Raw genomic sequence first — 24,436 nt, forward strand, 5'->3', positions numbered from 1 at the left:
TTCCAGGTTCTTTTTATGGCATTCCATCAGGAGATCAATTTTACTTATGGCTTGCAGACCACTTAGTTTTCTCCAACTCCATTACCTATCTTCATCCAGCATTTTGATAAAAACCCCAATCTTAGTCTTAAAAAAAACCCTTTCTATCTCTCTTAAATTCCTCAATTTCATCTACCACATCCCCAACCTGATGGCACATTTTAAATCTCATATTTTCCACAATGTCCTGGATATCTTGCATAAAAGCTTGATAGAAGTCAGAAGAAATCTGTTTAAAATCCTGGTGAAAGTCAGAAAGAATCTGTTTGAAATCCTCCATGACTAACACAGTAGATTATGGCACCCCATAGGAGCTTAAGCAGTGAGAATTGAAGATATGGAAGAGTTCCGAAGTGTGTTTACATAAAGTGTGATAGCAGACAGTTGTGAAGGGAAAGTGAAAATAGGAAGCTGAAGGTTCAAATCAGCCAATTCAACATGTAGGAAAATGCTAATATCTTCAAATTTAATACAAAAATAATAACAGGAAGATAACTGTTTGGAATTTCCTTTGGAAGGAAAATGAAATCCAAAACTTAAAAGATTTTTTTTTTTTTAAAGTAATCCTAAAAATAATGTTAAGCACCAAGAGAACCAGCTCTCCGTGCTGTAGAAAGCCTCTCTTGGGGTAGCTATACTTAAAAGAAATACAAATTGGTGATTTAGAAATGGAGTGGCTGGTCTTAGTGTCCCATTAAGGCTACAGTGTGGCTTGGACAGTCATGAAATGCCTGCCTCCCAGCTGGCTCTTACCAATTGAATGTGAAAAGCTGTTTGCAATCTTCTGGCTGCAAGCAGCCATCTGGAGGATGGATGGGATGATTCCAGGTACTCTCCTTGATCTGGAGAACATTTCTGGGCTTCAGGAAACCTGCCTGAGCCCGAAAAAAGTTACTGCATTGTCAGCTCCATCCACTGAACCAGTGGGCACAGCCATTCAGTCTGTCATTCCCACCAGAAGCCCCATGGATCATACATTTCTCAATGGCCTGCTGAAGACCAAAAATGAAGTCACATTGCATTTCCCAAATGTTCTTTGTCATCTTCCCTATCCTTTTGATCAGAAGTCTGCCAATAATTTCCCAGGCTAGCTTACTCTCCCCTTGTACTGTTTGTCCTTCTTCTTGTCATACTTGTGTAATTGAAAATAGCATTCTTCCAGTTTTCATACAAGTATGCACAATCACATGTTAAAGAAATTGTAGAACCACTACCTATTTTAATATTGCTCATTTATACAATGTACACCTGCAGCCATACTATTTTTTAGCATTCTAATATCTTAATGACTTTCTTTTCATCATTTCTTTTGCTTGGAGACAAACATTTATAGAATTCATTTCAATTCTGCTCTTCAACTTTGTGATGACTGGAACACTCATGCATTCATCCAGTTACGACTCATAAGCTTCTGCTTATAAACCTATTTTAATGAAGCATAGTACAAAGAAAAAGTTGTGAATGGAATTTCCCGCATGTTTCTACATTTTAAAATCACAGTAAATACAATTCCCCCCCCCACTGCCCCCTTAGGTATGTGCCCCCTCCTTCTCATGCCAGCAGATGGCTGTAACAGTTCTTCACAGATGACCTTGTTGTGAAGAGCAGCTAGCCCAAACAAGATGATTCAAACTCTGACCATGCTCCCCCTCCCTGCTGGTCAACTTGCAGGTTAACATGGGTTGCTGCAAGATGAATGCGAGTCTGATAAGATGTTCTGGGAACATTTGATTGGGGAGCATGACAAACTTATCCCTGTAATTATCATATCTAATTTTTTCCTTTCAGCATTCTCTCATTTCAGTTTCATTACACATCATTTCATATTTTTTATTCTTAATGCCATTCACTCATCTAGAAGCTCCTTTTCACCTACTTCCAAAACATTTATTTCCATTAGAATTCCTCTGCTTTAATCTTAATTGTTCCTTGCTCTCTTTGACAACACATGCTCTTTACTATATATTATTCTTTACATTCAAAGTTGCAATATCACTATGCTATGGCCATTACCAGAAAGACGCATGAACTTTGACTTCCACCACCCATCCTGGCTTTAGTTTTTTGTGATGTAAAGAATGAATAAACTAGGTGACAGTCTTATCCATGCCATGTGAACCATTCCTTGCTAATTGACTCCCTAAAGACAAAATGCTAATCTGTTTTTGGCACATCTTAGCCACTATGTTAGAAGGGCAACCAAAGCCCCATTTTACTCCAAGCACATTGACATAATTTTATGAAGAGAGTATTTTCATACAACCCCCCAATTATGAGGTATGCATGCAGTATACTAATGTGATCAGGAAAGTGAGACATCATTTAAATATGATGAATGAGACACAAACTGTTTTTTTTTTACTGGAAAACAAACAAACAAACAAACAAACAAACAAACAAACAGCAATTAGGGAATGTGGCTCCTTAAAGCGAAATCCTTGAAGCAAAATGGCTGTTCTGCCTCTGGGTTTGCTTTATAAATTCTGCAATCCATCCTACCATTTCATTATGCTGACAATGTAGAGTTAGCCTCAGTTTGAAGGACATTATCATGATCAGGTGACATACATATAGTGCTGATAGGCTTGTCTTCGAGAGACATGATTTAAATGATGTGTGTGTTGGTGTGGGGGGTGAAATTTAACTAGAATGGTCTAGTTTAATTAATTTAACAAATGCACCAAATAAATTAAGATTATATTATAAATTCCAAGAATAGAATATAGTACTGTATAAATAGCTGAACATTACAATGGAAAAATGCTACCTAAACATGAAGCCTATAAATAAAAATAGTGTCAAAATTCTTATACTCAAGAATATATTTGAATTTCATATAAAACTAATATGTTGTTTTGGACATAAAAATGATCTGAAATGAAAAGGAATATGAACTACTTAAAAACACTGTTTATAATTGAATACTTGTGTTTCAACTACATTGGAATATAATTACCTAAATCCCCAGATTTGGCCATGCTGGCTGGGAATTTTAACACTAATAGTCCAATATATCTAAGAAACAAAGGTTGGGAAAGGATGATCTACCTAACTGAACATGATAATCTTAAGAGTGCATATTTCAGATTCTGTTGCACCTTCAGAATCTGATCTCTAATAAAGCATATTGAAGATATGAAGAATAAAATTTATTGGATAATTAGTGGCACGGCTTGGATATTTTGTAGCAAATGGTGTGTGATTGTGTGTGTGTGTGTGTAATTTCAGAGCTGTAATATTTTGAATTCTCCAGGCATGGTACCTTCCAGATGAAAGGATTTCCAGTTCCCAAATTGTTAGCAATAATCATGCTAGATAGGGAATTCTTGGAATTGGTAGTCAGTGCAAATACAAAGCATTCATAATGGGGAGCCTGAATAAGCTCTGTGAATGGTCAGTCTGATTTTAATTTTGGTAACTTTAAAATCAGCTCAGTGCACTATTGTGTTTACATACTTCAACTTGTTTTAGCATAATTGTAATTTAGTAAAATGAAACAGCTTCATTATTTGGTAATGCCTTGCCTAACCACTCTAATATTAGCCCACATTTCACTTTCTCCCAGTGGCCAGCATTTAAGACCCAAGTTAAGGGGGATGCCTGTTAGGTACCTGAAGTTCCCTCATCACCCACCTTACTGGGTGGTGGTCTCTGGGGGGGATGTCTGGGGGTGTCCTGGCCCCCATGGCCAATGCATTGGGGGCTGGAGGAGCTGGAGGAGCCAAACAGAGCCCCATGGAGCTCCCTGGACTGGCGGAGCAACAGAGAAGCGGAGGAACAGTGCAGCAGCCAAGTGGTGCAGGTGGCTGCAGCGAAACCCAGTGGTATAGCACAGCAGCCAAGCACTGTGAAGAATCCTTGGGGTGGCCCAGCAGACCCAGTATGGAACCCATAGGGCAGCACAGCAAACTGAGACAGAGCCTCCTGGAGCAGTGGAGGCATGCCACGGCAGCCAGGTGGCACAGTGAACCCAGGAGGTGCAGCATGGCAGCTGGGTAGTGCAGTGAACCCTTGGGATGGCCCAGCAGACCAAGCACACAGCCCCCCAGAGAGGTGCCCAGCAGGTCCAGACAGATCCCCCTGGACCAGCGGAGGGACACCATGGCAATGGAATGATGTGGTAAACCCTTAGGGTAGCCCAGTGGATCCAGAGGAACAACTATAAGTGTCCCACAAGCCCCCAGCCCAGTGACTGAATACTGTGCTGAACCGGGTGAGTCAGCAAACTCCTTGGGTTGAGAAGCCAAGCAGGCTGGTGAGTCTGCTAGAGTAAGGAGCCAAGCACCATGGCAGATGGGAGTGAGCTGGCAGGGGGTGGCCAACGAGCACCTTGGAACAGCAGAGGCTGGGATGGAGTCTCCTGGAGCAGCAGGAGTGTGGTCCACAATAGAGAGCTATGGCAAGGCCAGTAGGCGAATGAGCCCTCAAAGTGAAGTCCCCAGTGGGCCACTGAGACCCATGGAGCGAGGGACTGAGTGCCCTGCTGGGGTTCCTCCAGGGTGATGACTGGGACATTCTCTCCCTAGTTTGAGAGATGATGAGGGAGCCCAAAAGTGGATGAGGTGTGTATGTGGGGTTCTCTCCTACCTCCTTGAGTGAGAGCCAGGGAGGAGCAGAAGTGAGTGGGGGACCCCCTGCTGGTTAATGAGAGAGGCCAGTGAAGGAGGCGCAGTGTATGTGGAGGTAATGGTTGGGTTCCCACAACACTGAGAGAGGGAGCTGAAGTGCTCAGGAACTTACCACCACCCCATGACTGCTTGGTGTATATCTTGTGAGGTTCGAGCCAGCCTCTGACTCAGAAAATGGAACTCTTTCTGAGTCAGAGGGGGAAATACAAAGTTACCAGGCTCAAACCGGGAAAGCAAAAACCAGAGATGAGTCAGCAGTGTGGAAAGAGTCACAGATGCTGATTGGTCAGTCTTCGGAGGAGGATTTGAATCTCCAATCAGCATGTGCCAATGGGCAGAAAAGCATGCGAAGAAGGCAGCCTGATTGGCTGCAGAAAGGAATAGGCGGGCAAACTATTGGCATAAAAGGCAGATGTGCAAAGAGCAAGCTGCCGAAGACAACCAATCCTTCAAGGTCGCAGTTCCAGCAGAAGAGTCCTTACCCGCATCAGAAAGAGCGTCTGTAACCGGAGGGTAATCAGTGCCAGTGTTTCCTATCAGAGTGGACTTGGATCCTGCATGCGCTGCCACAGAGGATCTTCTCCTTGTTGGACCTAGCAGCCTCAGCCTCATGTCCAGCTTCAGACCTCTGCATCTTCGTTGTGCACACTCCAGGTGTGCTTCCAGTCTTGCTTCAAACTTGCTTCAGTTTCCAGCAGTCCAGCAGAGGCCCTGGCTACCTCCTGGAATAGGGAGGCAGCCGGGGCGTTGGACAGGATCGCACCTGTGTGACCTCTCTTATCCCATCAAACCTGACACCGCCTGTGGTTTGCAGAGGAGCTGAAGGTTCTGAAGAGGATAAAGAGATGTCTAGAAAGCTGCTGGAGGAAGACAAGGACTAAATCTGACTGAACAGAAGCTAGAGCTGCTATCAAGGCCTACCTTGTTGTGGTTAGAGTGGTAAAATGTCAATATTTCTCCGCTCTTATTGCATCTGCAGAATGCCGCCAAGCGGCCCTGTTTAAGATCACCTGATCCCTATTGGGGAAGGTAGGTCCAGTAACCCACCTACAGAGCCATGCAGAAGAGTTTTCCAAACATCTGGAGGATAAAATCACTCAGATGCCAAATTGGATGCCAAGCATGGGGCATGGCCTGTGGAGATGCCTGGGAAACACACCCGGTTATCCGGAAACAGTTTGATCCTGTTGGGCCTGAGAAAGTAGACAAGGTCCTCTGGACTGTAAATGCCACTACTTGCAAATTAGACCCATGCCCTTCCTAGGTGGTGAAGGCAACTCAGGAGGTGACATGTGGGTGGGTCCAGGCAATGGTGAACTCATCTTTGAGGGAGGGAGTGTTTCCAACAACCTTTGAAGAAGTGCTGCTGCACCCCCTCCTCAAGAAACCATCATTGCATCCCACCATACTGGACAATTTTCATCTAGTCTCCTACCTCCCCTTTTTAGGGAAGGTGGTTGAGAAAGTGGTAGTATTGCAGCTCCAAAGGATCCTGGAAGAAATGGATTATCTGGACCCTTTTCAGACAGGTTTCAGGCCCAGAAATGGGACAGAAACAGCATTGCTTGCACTTTTGGATGATCTCTGGCATGGACAGTGCATCCACCCTTGTTGTTTTTGCTGTTTCAGTGGCTTTTAATACCATCAACCATGATATCCTTTTGGGTCTGCTCAGGGAGTTGTGGGTGGGTGGTGTGGTTTTGCACTGTTTCACCTCTTTCCTCCTGGGATGGTCTCAAGAGAGATCCAGGAGGGATCTGGCCTGCGACCTCTCTGTTTTGGGGTGCCACAGGGTTCAATACTCTCTCTGCTCCTTTTTAACATCTACATGAAACCACTGGGTAAGATCATCCAGCACCACAGCATGAGGTATCAACAATATGCTGATGATACCCAATTATACATCTCCATCCCAAGTGATGCTGTGACCACCCTTTCTTGGTGCCTGGATGCTGTAGGTGTCTGGATGGGGAAAAACAGGCTTCAGCTGAACCCTGGAAAGACAGAGCGGCTGTGGGTTGGGGGCTCCTTGGCATCCAGGAACTTACCATCTTTGGTTCTGGATGGGGTTGCACTGCCCCAGACAGATTCAGTGCAGAACCTGGGGGTTCTCCTGGACTCATGACTCCTACACAAAGAGCAGGTGGCAGCCGTGGCCAGGGGAGTCTTTGCCCAACTTCGTGTTGTGCACCTGTTAATCCCCTTCCTGGATCAGGAAGCCCTCCGGTCAGTCATTCATGCCCTAGTCATCTCCTGTATAGACTATTGCAATGTGCTTTACATGGGGCTACCCTTGAAGAGCATCCAGAAGCTACAGGTGGTTCAGAATGCACAAGCAGTTTTAGGAGCCTCAAGGTTGTAGGCTCCTAGATCCTTGGGGCTATATAACACCTTTGCTGTGCGAGCTGCATCGTTTGCTTCTCGGTCCAATTCAAGGTGTTGGTTATCACCTTTAAAGCTCTACATGGCATGGGTCCAGGTTACCTGAGGGACCACCTCACCCCCATTACATAGGCTTGTCCCACCCTGTGAGACAGAGAGGGCATGTTATGGACCCTGTTAATGAGAGATTGTTGATTGGCTGGATCCAGGAAGAGGGCCCTCTCTGCCATGGCCCCTGCCCTGTGGAACCCGCAGAGGTAAGACAGGCCCCTACTTTCCCAGCCTTCCAAAAAGGGGGTTAAAACATGGTTGTGTCACCTTGCTTGAGGTGGGAGGGGGAATAGCCATTCATGGGGGTAGTTGGCACCATGATGGGGCCAATGATAAGATCTTGATTTGCCATCTTGAATTTGCATTTTATATTTTGTATTTTTTTACATTTATATTTATATGTATTTCTATTTATAATCATATTGCATTATTTCAGTGGCATGTTATTTTTATCATTTGTAAACCACCTAGAGTCATTGTATATGAGATGGGCAGTGGAAAAATACGACAAACAAACAAATAAACAAACAAATAAACAAACAAACAAACAAACATGTTACTCCAGAGGTGAGGCAGGGCCCCATTCTCCCAGCCTCCCGAAAGGGAGTGAAAACTTGGCTTTGCCACCTCGCTTGGGGTGGGAGGGGTGATAGTCAATCATGGGGGTGATTGGTGCCATGATGTGGACCCAAGGAATTTATATTTATATAAAGTTTAAATATTTTTATTTTTTATTTTATATTTATATTTATATCTTTATGATGTACTTGTTTTTATGATTTTAATCTATTGTTATTTTAGTTTAATTGTAAACCACCCAGAGTTGCTTGCAAGATGGGCAATGCAGAAATATGATAGATAAATAAATAAATAAATAAATAAATAAATAAATAAATAAATAAATGTGATTTAGTAAAAGGAAACAGATCCATTATTTGGTATTGCCTTGCCTAACCACTTTAAGATTAGCCCACATTTCACTTTCTCCCAGTGGGCAGCATTTAAGAAGTGAGTAATATGTCTGTATGCCTTAGTCAAGCAAGCCCAAATGTTAAGTAATTTACAGGATAACATTAGAGACTGTTACAAGTGACATATTGTAATATGTCATTGAAATCAGCTTCCCTTTGCACATTTGATCAACTGCCAGATGGAAGCTTTTATCACATTTATTTGATCTGAAATATACATAGTAATTACACTGAACCTTTTGATTTAAACCTTTATTACTGTCTCCAGAGAAACCAGAAATGAATCTATCAGTGGCACCCTGGTGTAGATGCAACCTGGTAAGGCAAATTCTAATACTTTTTTTTCAGCAGTATGTTGATGCAGGGACAATCAGTCCTGCTTTGGGGGGGGGGGGGGCACAGTAAGGGGTAAGAAAATGCCATGAACCAAGTACGATCCTGCTTTTTATTATTCACATTAAAATCCGTTAGAAAACCACACTCAGTCTTGGGAAGCTCATAAGCCGAGTCAACATCATTAGGAATCCATTTAATTATTCTGAATAGAATTTCAGGAAGGGAGGAGGGAGGGAGAAGGGAAGATTATACTTAAAAATAATTTTGCATTAATTTGGTTAACAAAAAAATCCTTCAAATTGGCTACAATTAAATATAATACTGAATTTGTTTTCAGATTAACTGGAAAAAAATCTAATGTTAAACCATGAACTTAATTGTTAAAATAAATCAATGTCATTTTAGTAGAACAGGGGAAAAAAAAAACTCCTTTAAAATGTATTGCTGCTGTCATATAATTTATCTTATCCTTTTTTATCCTTATGATCCCCCATCCACAAAAAAAAAATACAATACAATACAATACAGTACAATACAGTACAATACAATACAATACAAAACACCTTCAATATTTTAAATAGCAACCATGGGCACCAATGGAGATTTTTATTAAAAAAAAAAAAATAGAGGAGGAAAGCTTCTCTCCTTTCATGTGGTGGCTTTGGTCCATTGGGAATCAGAATGCTTGTGAATAAAATTAAAGAAGGGAGCAAGATGCATGTTATATCTATGTAATATGTTGTTTGATTCTCAGAACACTGTCACCACTCTGTGGAGAAAATATTTTTTTCTGCATTGTTCATACCCTCAGGAATAGTCTGCTTTTCTTTTATTGATAATTATTTCATAGCTATTTTTCTGGAAATACCCAAGGATAGATAATGTAATATCCTTCAGAAGCTTTAGATTTACATTACTGGGAAATCCCAGACAGTATGGCTCTGATAAGAGACTGTGGAGACTGTAGCACCCTATTTCTGGTTACACCCCTATCTGTGTCTTGCTCATAATATCTGCAAGTGATCATTGTATTAATTTAATTTAATTTAATTTAATTTAATTTAATTTAATTTAATTTAATTTAATTTAATTTAATTTAATTTAAATGATTTAGACACTGCCCAACTCTAAACAAATCTATTTTAATCTTCTGTTGCCACTATAGTGGCTTCCTTGTCTACTTGTGAATTAGAAATAGATTAATAAAACTTGTGAATCCACAGAGGATTATGGCAAATAGCACAGGGTGTAATTTATGTGCATTATATTTTAAATGATTTCCACACATTACAGAACAAAAGAGATGCAAGCAAGATAGTTCCACTGAGAGATATCCTTTTGTCAATTATAAAAATCAGGCAATTAGCTGACCACTTTAAAGCATTTTCATTGTAAAATTACATGATATGTATGTAAACAAAAATAGAATTGTGTTATGCTCTAATTAGAAAAAAAGAACTTCAAACATTTGTGAGGAAGCTCGATTTTTTCTAGACAACCTTTTAGCCAAAACACATATCCATGACAGTGGAATAAAGGAAAAGGAGACCTTTAAATAAAAAGCACTCTAATAGAGTGCCACAGTCTATATGTAATATAAGTGAGATAGAGACATGCCTATGGATATTCAGATGGGTTCATGTATAGCTCCAGCTGACGTACTAAGTATAATGTGAACAAGGGCCACACATTGCTTCCTAATCTGAGAGACACATGACACCTCTTCTCAAGTCCATGATCAACAGACAGGTAGATTGATAGATCAAATAAACTTCAATGTTGGTGAAACTTGTAGGATATTATAGGCCAATGGCTATTGTGCTAAACCATACTTTAAATCCTTGGATTGATTACTTTACCCTTTGATGACTTTTGCCTAAAATAGAATGTTTGAAAGGAGGTTGCACAATCTCTCACAAGGAGTTTCTACTTCCCTTGAAGGCAGTGACACAACCACTTTGGAAATTAATCAGCTACCGAGGGCAAATCTTAAGTAAACAATATTTTTTTATCTATTCTCTTTTATCCAGAACTATCTACATTTTTTTTAAATAAGATTTTTTTAAAAAAAATTCAAGCAAAGATAAAAACTACAGAAAAAACAAAAATACTACAAAGAAAAAAGAAAAAAAAAACTAAAAAAGTGTAGAAAGATGTGATAATTTTCTTTTAATAAGTTACAGAAAGAGATGACTTCTGACTTTTAACAACAAGGATATACAAGAATTTTCCATAATCAATCTCTTAGTCTATATTAAACCAAGATCACATTATTTCTATAAATCATACCAATGGCACATTATAAAAATCACTAAGTATAGTTGTTCCCTCCCCTTATATTAAAAGAGAAAAGAATATACATATATAAACCTCCTAATCAACTTCCACCCCAAAGATAACATTTATTTAGTTATTTCCTTCCTACAACTACCCTATACATTCCTGTCTACTAAAATAAAGATCAAACTAAAAGAACCATATAAATTCTCTACCATTATACTTGATAATACAGCAATTTTAATAATCTTAATCATGTCAAACCCCAAACCAGACATTATTTTTATTATACCTGAATAATCTTAATCCAAATCATAAAAGATAAATAAAATCAGCCAAACCCTTAAAGCAATCCAGTTAAATATTCTTAAACACTTATCCCACTTCAAAATAGGCCAAAGCAATTACATATCCCCACAATACATACAGATATTTTTTTTTTTCTTAAAGAAATCAAACAGCCCAACTGACCACTCAAAAACGCCGACTTCACTTTAGGAAACCTCCCATACATAATAAACCCTTCTTTTCCAAAGCACTCCATCAAAAGATCCATTTCACTTATGGCTTGCAACTCAATCTCTCCCTTTAATTTCTTCAACTCAGCTATCCAATCTTCATCCAACATCAGCAGAAGTGGAAGAGACATTCTTGTCACTGTTAAATTCCTCAATTTCATCCACAATATCCCCAACCAGATAGACATTTTAAAGATCATATTTTCTACAATGTCCTGAATGCCTTGTGTAAAAACTTGGTAAGAATCAGAAAGAATCTGTTTAAAATCTCGATGGAAGTCAGAGAAAGTCTGTTTAAAGTCCTCCATGTCTCAAGCAGTAGATTATGGCACCGCCTAGGAGCTTAACCAGCAAAAGTCAAAGATATGAAGGAATGTGTTTACTTAAGCAGAACTGAGATTAGCAGGCAATTCCCCAAGGAAAGTAGAAGCAGAAAACTGAAAGTTCAAACAGCTTCTTCAACATGTAGGAAAATGGTTTCTTCAAATTTAGAACAAATATAATGACAGGGAGATATTTTTTTTTACTGTCAGTCCTCCTTAATATTTGGATGGAAAGCAAGCCAAAACTTTAAAAGAATTAACCACAAAAAGAATGATAAGCACCAAAAGAACCCACTTCTCCTTGGTGTAGAAAGCCTCTCTTTGGGTACATATACTTTAAAAAATATATAAATTGGGTGATTTAGAAATGGGGTGGCCAGTCTCAGTGTCCCTTTAAGGCTACAGAGCGGCTTGGAAATGGTGATGTGACAGCCTCCCAGCTAGCTGTTACCAGACAAGCGTGAATGCTGTTTGCGGCCTTCTGGCTGCAAGCAGCCATCCAGGGGACAGATGGAATGATTCTGAGTGTTTTCCTTTCCCAGAAAAACACTCCTGGGCTTCAGGAAAAACCTGCCTGAGCCTGAAAAAACTGCCATGTTGTCAGTTCTGCCCACAGAGCCCATGGGCACAGCTGTTCAGTCCACCATATCCTCACCAGATATCCACATTCTCAAGATGAACAAGCTGAAAGGAGCTGAATCCAACTGGGCATATGATTGCCTATATTTTCTTGATTTGCCCCAATATTGGAGTTTAAATCAGGGTAGATCTCAGTCACTTTGTTTACAATGAAATAATTGTTCCTGGCAAGTTTCTGAGCATCATGAGGCTGCTAAAAAAAAAAAAAAGCACTGTGATAGAAAAACTTCATGAATCTGTTTGCTAAGTGTCACATGCAAAGTATTAAGAACAGAATATAATGTGAATACAAAAACGTGAAGAGATAAACTGATAATAAATTTGTTTTCCACTAAGTTTGTTACACTACTGAACATAAATGTTATATCTGAGTCTATATCAATGAAAATATTCAGTTTCCTGGAAAGCAAATCATAGCTTGGGTCACATTTTGAAAGAATCAAGCTTCATTCTACTTGAAAAACTGACCTCTGAAAATGGTCTGATGGAAAATTGCATGAAGACTGGTTTTATTATCAGACAAATGTAAATCCAATGTGAGAAGGGTCTCTTTTCTTTGCAAACTTTTGAAAATGATCTATAGCACTTTGTTCTTGTTCTGTTACAAAGAAGATGTTCTCTGTATCAGATCATTCTTCTGATATTACTAAATGTATTCATATATCCATTTATTTGTCTGCATATCATCCATATTATTTACATTATCTATATCTACATCTACATCTATCTTCATCTGTTGTTGTTGTTGTTCAGTCGTTAAGTCATGTCTGACCCTTCATGACCTCATGGACCATAGCACTCCAGGCCCTCCTGTCCTCCACTGTCTCCCAGAGTTTACTCAAATTCATGTTCATTGCATTGGTGATGTTATCTAACCATCTCATTCTCTGCCATCCCCTTCTCCTTTTGCCTTCAGTCTTTCCCAGCTTCAGGGTCTTTTCCAGTGAGTCCTCTCTTCGTATTAGGTGGCCACAGTATTTGAGTTTCAGCTTCAGTATCTGTCTTTCCAATGAGCAGTCAGGGTTGATTTCCTGTAAGATTGACTGATTTGATCTCCTTGCAGTCCAGGGGACTCTTAAGATTCCTCTCCATCACCACAGTTCAAAAGCATAAATTCTTCAGCGCTCAGCCTTCCTTATGGTCCAACTCTCACAGCCATACATTACTACTGGGAAAACCATAGCTTTGATGATATGGACCTTAGTCGGCAAGGTGATGTCTCTGCTTTTTAATATGCTGTCTAGGTTTGCCATAGCTTTCCTCCCAAGGAGCATCTTTTAATTTCATGGCTGCGGTGATCTTGGAGCCCAAGAAAATAAAATCTGTCACTGCTTCCATTTCTTCCCCTTCTATTTGCCAGGAAGTGATGGGACCAGATGCCATGATCTTAGTTTTATCTTCATCTGTATCTCTCTATAAAGTCTATATATTGTTATATCTAGCTATATCTATATTATTTTTTTGGAGGGGGAACTTTCCTAAATCCTTAACTTTCTGCTGTCATAGGAAAATCATTAGAAACATTTTCAAGGGAGAAACCTTTTAAATTATCTGAACCTGCAATCTACTTTTCTGCTATAACATTTTTTTTTTGTTAATGATTAACATTTCAAAGAGATTAAGATGAAAATATTCTGTTTTTATGTGTTCTGGAAGTGTTAGTTCACCTGATGCCTTGCATGCATTGAAATAGTACTGATAATTTTTCTGAAACCGTATTAAAGTTTTCTTATCAGACCAGACTTTTCCAAGTGGTCTTTTAGCCTTGGCAGTGGTGTATTAAGACAGTGAGCACAACAGGGACAACTAGGAGGCTATGTGCACACTCACAAACCATGTTCCTTCCTATAATGCCTGTTTTCTCTACCACAGCACACAACTTACTATGGGAAAAAAAAAAAAGAATGCTGCATTGCTAAGGGTGTCATTTAGAAATGTACTTGAATACAGAAAACAAATTGTTTCAAAACTACTAAATATGCAATTAGCATCTTACTTATGCAGATACTAATTATCAACAGTCTGATGGGAGAGGAGATAGGGACACATGTGATTTCTCTTGGCAAGCAAATGCTTCTAGTCTCTTCCCATATAATTCCACACATATTTACTTTCTGAAAACTTGCAAGCCTTAATTTATGGGTACCCAAAATATTGGGGTGTGTGTGTGTGTGTGTGCGTGTGTGTATCCAAATTAAAATCTATCCTTAATTCACCCTGACGAACATATCAGGGAAGTAGTAATTGTATAAGATAATAAATAACTGAAAGTAAATTTACTTTTTATAATTCACTCAAGGGATTAGGCTGCTATCAGAAAATTACAAGATAACACATTGTTCTGTATGCAATATGTTCCTGTATGTTTACTGGTTTGACAATAGTGATTGCTTTTTAGCTTGCCATATATTATTTGTAAAGGTTTTTTTTTTTCTTTTAACTTTTGAGATGACAGAAATCTCAGTTTCCAGGACCATCAGCTCATATTTACGAGGGTACCTTACTAAAATAATTTAAATAGCAATAATTACAAATGGAATTTTAAATTTCTAAATGCCTGTGTTTTATAAGCTTATTATAACTGAAGCTGAATCTGGGTGCTTGGATACAGCTTGTCTTCGGCATTAGCTGTAACCATACCTGGCCCAGGAATGTGTAGCTTTAGTGACCTGTACACTAATAACTTCACAGTTGATTGCTACAATTCACTCCATGGACAATCCTTAAAGGCAGCAGTGTAATGGCTTGTAGGAATGACCCTGGGAGATGGGGGGAAGAGATGCTGCCTGGGAAACAATCAGATAAGAGAGTGCATAGCCTGCAGCTGTATAATCGGCAGAGAAAGAAGGGACCCTTCTAACTCTTCAGACTGTGAAGAAGACAGCTGGAGATTTGTACTTTCAGACTTGCAAGATTCTCTTAATGTAGCCTTACAGTAAAGCAGAATTAGCTCATCTGGTTGTGTTTTCTGTCTGGTCTGCCTGGGAAGGCTGACAAGGACAGAAGTTGCAGCTGGTACAGTGTGTGTATGTGTGTGTTTGTGCGCACGTGCACACCATCAAGTAAATTGGATGATTTAATACCAGTCTTCAGAATATGCCTCCAGCCTTTTTCAAAAAACTAACTAGAGTCTATAAAGCCCAAAACAGTTACTGCCATTTCCAGTACCTTCCAACCCATATTTTAATATGGGGATGCTCTGATTCTGGATCCACCTGTTTGGCTTGCAATATGTAGAATAGGAATAAAGTCTTCTTAGTACTAGTGCCAAATTTGCAGAGCTGTCCCAGAGGAAGTGCAGTCGCTCCCCATATTTTCTGGTTTTAAACAGCTACTTAAAACATGCTTGTTTACCCAGTCATTTGTGGGCTTACATTTGCTCCAAAATCAGACTGTTTTTGAAGGGAATTCTGTTTTTGTACAGTACGTATTAAATATATCCTATTAGTATACATATTTAATAATATACATGACACATATATTTTAATTATCTTTTTTGATGGGAGGCAGATTATATTATTGTCTTTTGTTTTATCAGATTGTTCTCTTGTTCCTTTTCTGTTCCACTGTACAATCTTCAGAAGAAAGACATGTATAATACTAATAATAATGACAACAACTAGAACAACAAAAAAATTATACCATCTGAAGAACTGGGGCATCTTAGACACATTGATATTTTATAATATGATCAAAAACTGACACCAAATTGCATTAGTGAATGAGTTTCTTGTGAAGCAGGAGTAGACTGGGTATTGTTAAAATTACAGTTCTGCAACAGAAATCCTAGAGCTTGGAGCCAGGGAGCTTTTATTGGCAGCAATTTGTACCTTGTCTTCTTGGCTCTCTCTCCTCTCATTTGGGCTTAATGTGTTGTGTTGCCATAGCATTCTTTGATCAGTGAGAAGAGGCAGCAAAAACAAATACGGGGTGAAATTAGGACAAGAACAATTGGCACTGTAGCAGCCAGCTGCTTATATCTGTGCTTCTCTAGGGGTTACTGGAGGAAGTGCCAGTTGGTCCATAAGCAGTATATGGCAGGAATGATCATGGCAAGAACAGTTGTGGGGTGTCATAAATAATATTGTGAGGTTTAGAGTAGTGAAAATAGTGGTTGTGTGGAAGTTCCCTTAGCTGCATTACCTCTGGATTCAAAAATATTATTTCACATTTGCATGCCAAAGGCCAAAATAAATAAAACTGAAACTGAAACTATCTCACATGTTGCTATTTATGACAGGAATTCCACAAAGCATCTCACATACGTTCTATGTCCAAGTCAGAATAGTGAAAATAAAGGCAGGCATTAGCCAAATCGTAAGCAAAAGGAAGATGAATTGTAAAAGCCCATGGTGGAAAAGTTATGAGTCTTTCTTTCCAACTTTAGTTAATAGGCTTAAATATATTGTCATATAAATGAAGTATGAATGGTGTGGGTTGGAAAGAATCCACTTCCACAGACAATCCCATGGTTGATTTGCTATTTTTTTCTCATCAGGCTCATTCAGCCCTTTTTTCTCCCTATCTTCTGACAAGAGATTTGAAAGGCTGTTTTACTGCCATCTGCTTTAACATGGGTAATAGTCCCTGCATAATCCAGATCCTTGATAAAATAGGGTCCTGGACAGTACAAAGAACTATACAAGAAAATAGGACCATAGCTCTCCTTCAGATATTGTGGAAACAAGAGAGACCAAGGAATAGGAGAAATGATATGTGGATGTAGGGAAGTTCAAACTAAGTTCAAACATGCATATATTCTTCTTGTTGCTGGTAACCAACAGACACCTTGGCCCATATGCAGTATTCAAGAACCCCTGAAGAGGGTTTTTGGTTACAATATTCATATTTATATGCTACAAAACATAAATAGCAATTTTCAAAGTAATTGCTAAAATTAATTCCACCATGTATATAAACCATTAGCATTTTGTCAGTGTTTGTTAACAATATCATTACAGAGTTGAAGTTTTGGTATGTACAAACAAATACAGTTTAACATTACAGCTCAAGATCCATAGCTACCATCCCCAACGTGGCATCGTCCTGGCTGGGAATTCTGGCATTGGAGTTCCAACACGTCTAAGGAATGCCAAGTTGGAGAAAGATCTGTTCAAGGCCAACAGATAAAATTTGGTTCTTGAGAACAAGGTTTCTCACAAATAAATGGTCAATATGGCAAGTTTTACAATGTAAAATATCTGATGGATTATTAAAAGCTATTTGAATTTGTTCCAGCATAAATGAGAAGGCTGCTTTAAATTCAAAAGTTAACACTTGAGAATGAACCATATTCTTTAGGGGTGAATTTATATTTATCTGGTTGAATTCATGCAGATTCAGTCATCTGTGGGACTTGCTCAGCTATACTTTATCTCCCTCTCTCCTCTTTTTTATTTCTAGAGAAAGAAGGATAGACATGACAAAAGGAATATATAAAGAATTCCCACTGAGATTCATTCCTATATATTATGTATTATGTAGAGTCTATTCTGCTGATTCTATCTGATCCCCAATTCTCAACTCCTTATTTTTGCTTCTATAAATAGCCTTGGATAGATATTCAGTTATAGAATACTGAAGACAGAACTAGAAACCTTTCTCATTCAGTAACTTCTGATAGAGATTTTTCTTTTTCTTTTCTTTTTTCTTTTTTTTTGTCCTGCTTTTGTGTTGTAATGTCCGGAGGGCTGTATCGGTCTGAGACTACAAGCACTGCTGTATTGGTGATAAGATAGTATTGAAAAGAGTGAGGAAATAACTCCTCTGCATATTTTTAAAATGCCATATCCCTCCTTTCCACACACACACACACAAAATCCTCTCATGTTATTTTAAATTTCAGTATCAATACTTGGGTCATTTAATAGCCTCCTGAATAATGTATCATTTTGTCACTTTTTCCCCACCAGATCCCAATACTTTTGCTGGAAAAAATGGACCAGATCATGCTCTTATAGGAGGAATAGTAGCTGTTGTTGTCTTTGTCACACTATGTTCTATAATTCTCCTTGGTCGCTATCTGGCAAGACATAAAGGTAGGATGGATTTAATCATACTGAACTTACCTTTTATCTTCTTTTCTTGGTCCCATGAAAACTCAGCTCTCATAAGGAAGCATTAGAGTTTGTTTGTTTGTTAGGTTCTCATTTTTATCCTTGTGGTGTTTGCAAAGCCCATCAATTTTACAGATGGATTATCTGTAGCAAAATAATATCTAGTAATTTGTCCCAAGGTCATCCTGGAAGTCAGTGACTCAGAGGAACTGACAAGTGAAAAGACAGTTTTGGGATATTGGTTTGTGCAATGCTACAGACTTTCATGTTTGTATGTTTGCTTGTTTTCTCTAAGGAAATTTATTACATCAATCGTCTGTGCAAAGTGTATAAACAAATGAGAACCTAAACAGATGAAAAGCAGGCAATCATAAACTGTTGGCCTCAAATATGTGTTTAAAAACTCATAATTGGAAAAAATACTGCTTATTACATTCCAAAGTCATTATAGTTTTTTAATTTTTCCAATAAAAATATACCACCATTCAGAGATATCTGAAAATGAATGACTGGACTTAGTTGCTGAGCATTAGTTTCAGTTGTGAAGTCAGTTCCCACCATCAAGACAGAAAACTGTTCATTTAACTTTTATGTAGGTGGATGAAAACATGTATTTTTTAGTTTTACCTCAAATTTATTTTACATCTTTTGATTTTTTTTTCCTTTCAGATATTTAGGTTTTGCTTTTTATAACCATAGACAGAATGTTTCATACAAAATCCAAATAAACAATATTTCTATTGCTATTTTGTGTGTGTGTGTGTATAGATAGACAGACAGACAGACACCTAGACCTATATATATATATAGATATAGATATAGATATATAGATATATATAGATATAGATAGATAGATAGATATAGATAGATAGATAGATAGATAGATAGATAGATAGATATAGATATAGATATAGATATAGATATAGATATAGATATAGATATAGATATAGATATCTATTACAAAATATGGTTTGTGGCTATTAATATTGAAGTCCATAAATAGATACTTGAGAGTGAACTCATCTGAATGCTGCATATTTATTTTTTGATACTATATGTATAGAATTGTATTATGGATATCTAGCGTATAAAGCGATGTAACAAAGACAACATTGCTTTTGTGCCATGATAGTAATCCATTTAAATTGGTGAGTCTTACTTACAAGTGTGTAAGTTCAGTCAGAAAAAAATTGAATGCAGCTTTTAATTCTTAATAAGCAAATCAGACAACTTTATAAATAATTTTTCAGCTTTAAACAGCTAGCATGAACAGGAACCTTATCCTTTTCGGGTATGGCAGGATGTCAATTCCTTTAACTGCAGCAATCGTTCCAAAACAAAATGTTGATTCTGTTTTTAGTTGAGTTCTCTGCTTGTTGAGATTGATGATCATAGTTAATATCATTTTCTTGGAAAACTAATTCAGCTTAATCTAGCTCTACCAGCCTTCTTTGAGATGTTGCTATCTAAAAGTGTTACACTACAATTTCCATCATCCACATCTACAATGGCACGTTTCCTGCAGGATGATGGAGATTAACACATTTGGACGACAGCAGGTTAGAGAAAGCTATTAGAGAAAATAATAAATTCAGATTTTTTTCAAGTAGGAGCTAGTATGATATATATTTAAACTTTCTGTCATAAATAGTAAAGCATTGTTATCACTTTATTCCCTTGTCAGAGGCTCAGTACCATAATATATACAAAAGTACCCTTGACAAAGGCTGATCAATAGGCATACAGATTTGTGAGTTTTGTTTAAAGAAATACCAAACATGATAGAAAAAACTTCTAATCCAGGTTCAGGTTCATAGATCTCACTAAACCATAGTGTGATTTGTTTGTTTTTGCCTTAGTGTGTTTAAAGTACTCACTCAACCTAGTCCAAAAGCTGGGATAAAAGGTCTTAAAGACACTAATCACAACAAGATGTAGTTGTAATAGTAGATTGGGGTTATAGCTTATTTCTTCTTCATTTAAATAATAACATATGCTTCTACTTTATATGTGAATGGATTTGCTATGTACATATACATATACAGCCAGTTTGGTCTAGTGGTTAAGGCAGCTGGCTAGAAACCAAGACACTGTGAGTTCTAGTCCCCATGAAAGCCAGCTGGGTGACCTTGGACCAGTCATTCTCTCTCAGCCCAACTCACCTCACAGGGTTGCTGTTGTGGGGAAAATAGGAGGAGGAAGGAGTATTAGGTATGTTCACCGCCTTGAGTTATTTATAAAAATAATAAAGGCAGGATAATGAATGAATGAATGAATGAATGAATGAAATATACAGATTCCCTATAATGTCTAATTTCATCCCGTGTTAAGATTGTATTGGTATGTATGTATTAAATATCAGCTTGCAAAACAAAAATATATTTAGCTTGTGCTTCCAGGTCCTTTTTTCAAGAACATTCCAATGCCTATTAAATGTTATCATATAGATATTGCTTGTCATCTGTGATGCAAGGAGAAACATTCATGTCCTTTAGAATAAGCACCTATTAACTCATATTCCCTGATTTACTGGATGTTTAGAGTGTTATGGAAGATAATAACGTTCTTGGCTTAGGTTTTCAAAGGCCATTTGCTCAGATAACTCACGTAAGCTTCCAGATAATAGTTTAATTAACCAGCTTCCATAGTAAAAGTATAAGCTGTATGAAAAGACTAGTGCAAAATGTGATACTTAAGTTCTACCATTTTTATGGAGGACAACACACATGCTCCAATTTCCAAACTAAGCAGAAATTTGCCATTAACTGAAAATTTACTTGTTTTAAGCATCACCAACAATAGATATGTTACTGCATAGATTCAAGACTGTTAAACTAGCAATAAATCCATATAACAGAGTACCCCCTGCTATGCCTGCGTAACAGAATGAAACAGAAGGTTGCAGCAAGAATATAGGTAGATATTTCAACATACATATTTATCCAAAATATTTCTAAAATATTCCCAATGAAATTGGCAATAAGTATGGCTAAAGTATAGCTGCTTTAAGAAATGATGTATTAATCATTATGTGCAATTAACATTTTTCAGTTAAAGGAATAGAACTTCAAAAGTGCTAATTTTGAAATTGCAGGACATGCTGATTGATTTAAGAAGATGAAGAAATGTTCTGTGTTTTATATCACAATGCATCAAAAACTAATTAAGGCATTTCCCCAAAGCTTCTTGTTAATGAATTTTTGACAGCTTACAGTACAACAGACTATTTCTGTGCAATTGATAGGTAGTTATCATGATAGCAGGGCTATACAACAGTATCACAATTATTACTTTGACAAATATAAAAATCATGCATACTATACAGATTTATGGTAGAAAGATTCACTGATGAATGTTAGAAAAAATCATGGTAGAAAGTTATATGAACTTTAACCTGATCCTCACCCAGATCAATTAATTTTCTGTTAGAAAATCCCATCTGAAAAGCAGTATCAAAAGTGCCTGTATCTCTAACATGTCTTTTAATTGCACTGTTTCCTACAGGAACATATTTAACAAATGAAGCTAAGGGAGCTGAAGATGCACCTGATGCGGATACAGCCATTATCAATGCAGAAGGCAGCCAAGTTAATGCAGAAGAGAAGAAAGAATATTTCATATAGATGCAGACTTAGATTCTCTGAACACCACTACTCACAAGGCTGACTCTTGGAGAAAACTGGCTCTCATATTTCTGAATTAATTTATCCTGTCTTTTTTCTACCCTTGTTAAATTGCTCTCAGTTGCCAGTTTGTACCAACAATCAGCCATGAACATATTTTTTTCTTTAATTATGGTACCATTCATAATGCAGGACATTTCTTATTGCCCAATCATCATATCCATTGCTCTTTTAACATACAGTGCTTGAATATACAGCCTTAACAATTTTAATCATCTGTTCATATTCAGTTTTTCTACATTTTAAAAATGTGTTCCTTTTGTTTCCTCTTCTTTTATTATGGTCCTTACCTCTATTGCATCAGACCATTTTCATAGCAAATACTCTTAGGTGAGGACCTAACTGTACTTACACAAACCATTACAATTAAGATTAGAGTTTACAAAGAATGTTTTATATATTGTCTGTAATTCAAAATCAGCCGAGCATTGAAACATTATGCCCTAAGAAACACTAATGAAAGCATTCTACTATAATTTCTTGTGTATTTGCAAATGGCAGCAAAGGAGTATGAACAGAACTTTTATTTAATGAAATACTGGTATTAAAATCAACTTCTGAGTGGTAACCAACACCATACACTCTTGTCTACACAGAATCCAAGGTGATGGATTATGTAGCTCCATTTTGAAAATGGTTGTCCAGCTCTTTTACTGCTCCTAGAATCATAAAGACTTCCATATATATTTCTATAATTTGTATTCCTTTTAATTTATTTGTTTCATGTGGGTCTATCTGCCTACTCAAATTGAACAAGTTCATGGGGCATAACTGCAAGGCATTTTAATATCTGTATATAGTGCATATAATAAATCCAATTAAACATTATTTGATACATATTTAACTTTTGGGGCTGTAGGTAAGTCAGTCACAAGTAAGCATTTTCTAATGTCCATTATCTCCCTTTAGATATAACTTAAATTAATATTCTGAGTAGATAACATGTATTAGTACTTTTTGTCTGTATGTCCTAGCACTGTTCAGCAGCAAATTTTTCTAGTTCCAGTTAATTTCTCTTTGTTATACAATGGAAGCACAATGTTATATGGAAAGGTAGTTTTAAGCTAACAACCAGTGCACAGCCTCAGGTTTTGAATTACAACCACATTAATGATTAAAGATTAAGTTACTAAAATTTTCAATATATAATTTGGCAGTTCCAGAGCTGCTTATCAATGTTGGATTTGCCAAAACCCAAACAGAAAATGTTACAACAACTCTCTATGTTTTGTGTATATGGTAAATGACTAATCCTTTATATTAAATTCCTGTCTATGCATTTTGTGAGGTACAAACTTATGTCACGGTGAATGATCAAGAATATTTGCCATGCTTTTAGCTCCACAGTAGAGACCTCTCTCTGAGATCATGTTGAACACGTGGGGCAAAATGACAGCTTAAAACAATAATAATTAAAAGAGTCTAATCCAACATAAAAATTCCTCTTCCAGACCCAAAAAAAAAAAAAAATATCCAGATGAGTTCTTACTTTCTGGTTCCATGTAAACATAATTGACTAAAAGAGTAGAAATTGTTGTTCATCTCCAAAGCACTGCATACTTTTTTAAAAAATACAAAAAAGAGGAATACATTTCTATGTAAAAACTATTACTGGTGAAGTCTAAAAGCATAATGGCCTATTGTAAAGAATTAACTCCTGGGGTTTATTTTTTGTGTGGGGAATGGAAGGAGGGCGGGTAACATTTAAATATGGCATCATGTGTCACAGTCAATGGAAATCAAAGGTATTGTGTCAAATTATTTATCCGAAGACTATACACCTTTTAAGGACAATAGTAGTTTTTAAATTGTTTTTGTTAGAAGGAAAAAATTACTTTGTTAATTTCAGTGAGAAAAAAAAGAGCAAGAGAGAGAGACCATCAATCAAGCAGCACTTTTACAAAGTATACAGAACATAAATAATATGATGTGGTTGAGTGTTAACATAATAAATCATATACAGTATGATATTTTAAAGAAATACGTCTGCATTGATGTGATTGCATGCTTGTTTTTTACAGTTCATTCAAAAATCTGTGGAAAAAATGCAATAATATGATATTCTAGTATGGTAATTTGAGAGAATCAGGTAGAAGTACTAGACACATTGAAGCTAGTATAGGTTTATAACATAGTCATGTTTTCAAAAACTGATTTGTAGAACTAAGGTAAAGGCCAGCAAAGCACTTACAGATGTGTTGAGGCGCCTTGCTGCATTAGGATTATGTTTACTAAAATTATATGCCTACTCGTGTTATATTTACACATTTATACATTTTTCTCGATACTATTATGTTTAAATTATGTAGAAATACTTCCTGCAATATCCACTTATTCATCCCTCTAAAGTAAGATTTCCAGACATTTTTGGGCATCTTTTGATGTAAGCATTTCAAAATGTTTAGTCAGTGTAGGATACAGAAAACACTGGAATTTTGCAATAGAGATAGGAATTAGACTGTTAATGTTTGCTTGCAGTAGATTAAAAAAAAAAAAAACTTTCCTTGCATCTTGAGATGCACAGCAGGCCAAA

General features: G+C 37.3%; 1 protein-coding gene across 3 annotated transcripts in view; it reads left to right on the forward strand.

The window, feature by feature from the left end:
* CADM2 (cell adhesion molecule 2) overlaps positions 1 to 23,884 on the forward strand; it is a 465,617-nt gene extending 441,733 nt beyond the window's left edge. For all 3 annotated transcript variants that reach the window (XM_063305494.1, XM_063305496.1, XM_063305495.1), the window contains 2 exons: positions 18,077 to 18,202; positions 21,725 to 23,884. In XM_063305494.1, the coding sequence (XP_063161564.1) occupies positions 18,077 to 18,202; positions 21,725 to 21,843 (245 nt within the window). In that variant the 3' untranslated portion in view covers positions 21,844 to 23,884. The remainder of the gene's footprint in view (positions 1 to 18,076; positions 18,203 to 21,724) is intronic.
* The last annotated feature ends 552 nt before the right edge of the window (positions 23,885 to 24,436 follow it).

Source organism: Candoia aspera, chromosome 5 (genome assembly GCF_035149785.1).
Source record: "Candoia aspera isolate rCanAsp1 chromosome 5, rCanAsp1.hap2, whole genome shotgun sequence".
Taxonomy (NCBI): Eukaryota; Metazoa; Chordata; class Lepidosauria; order Squamata; family Boidae; genus Candoia; species Candoia aspera.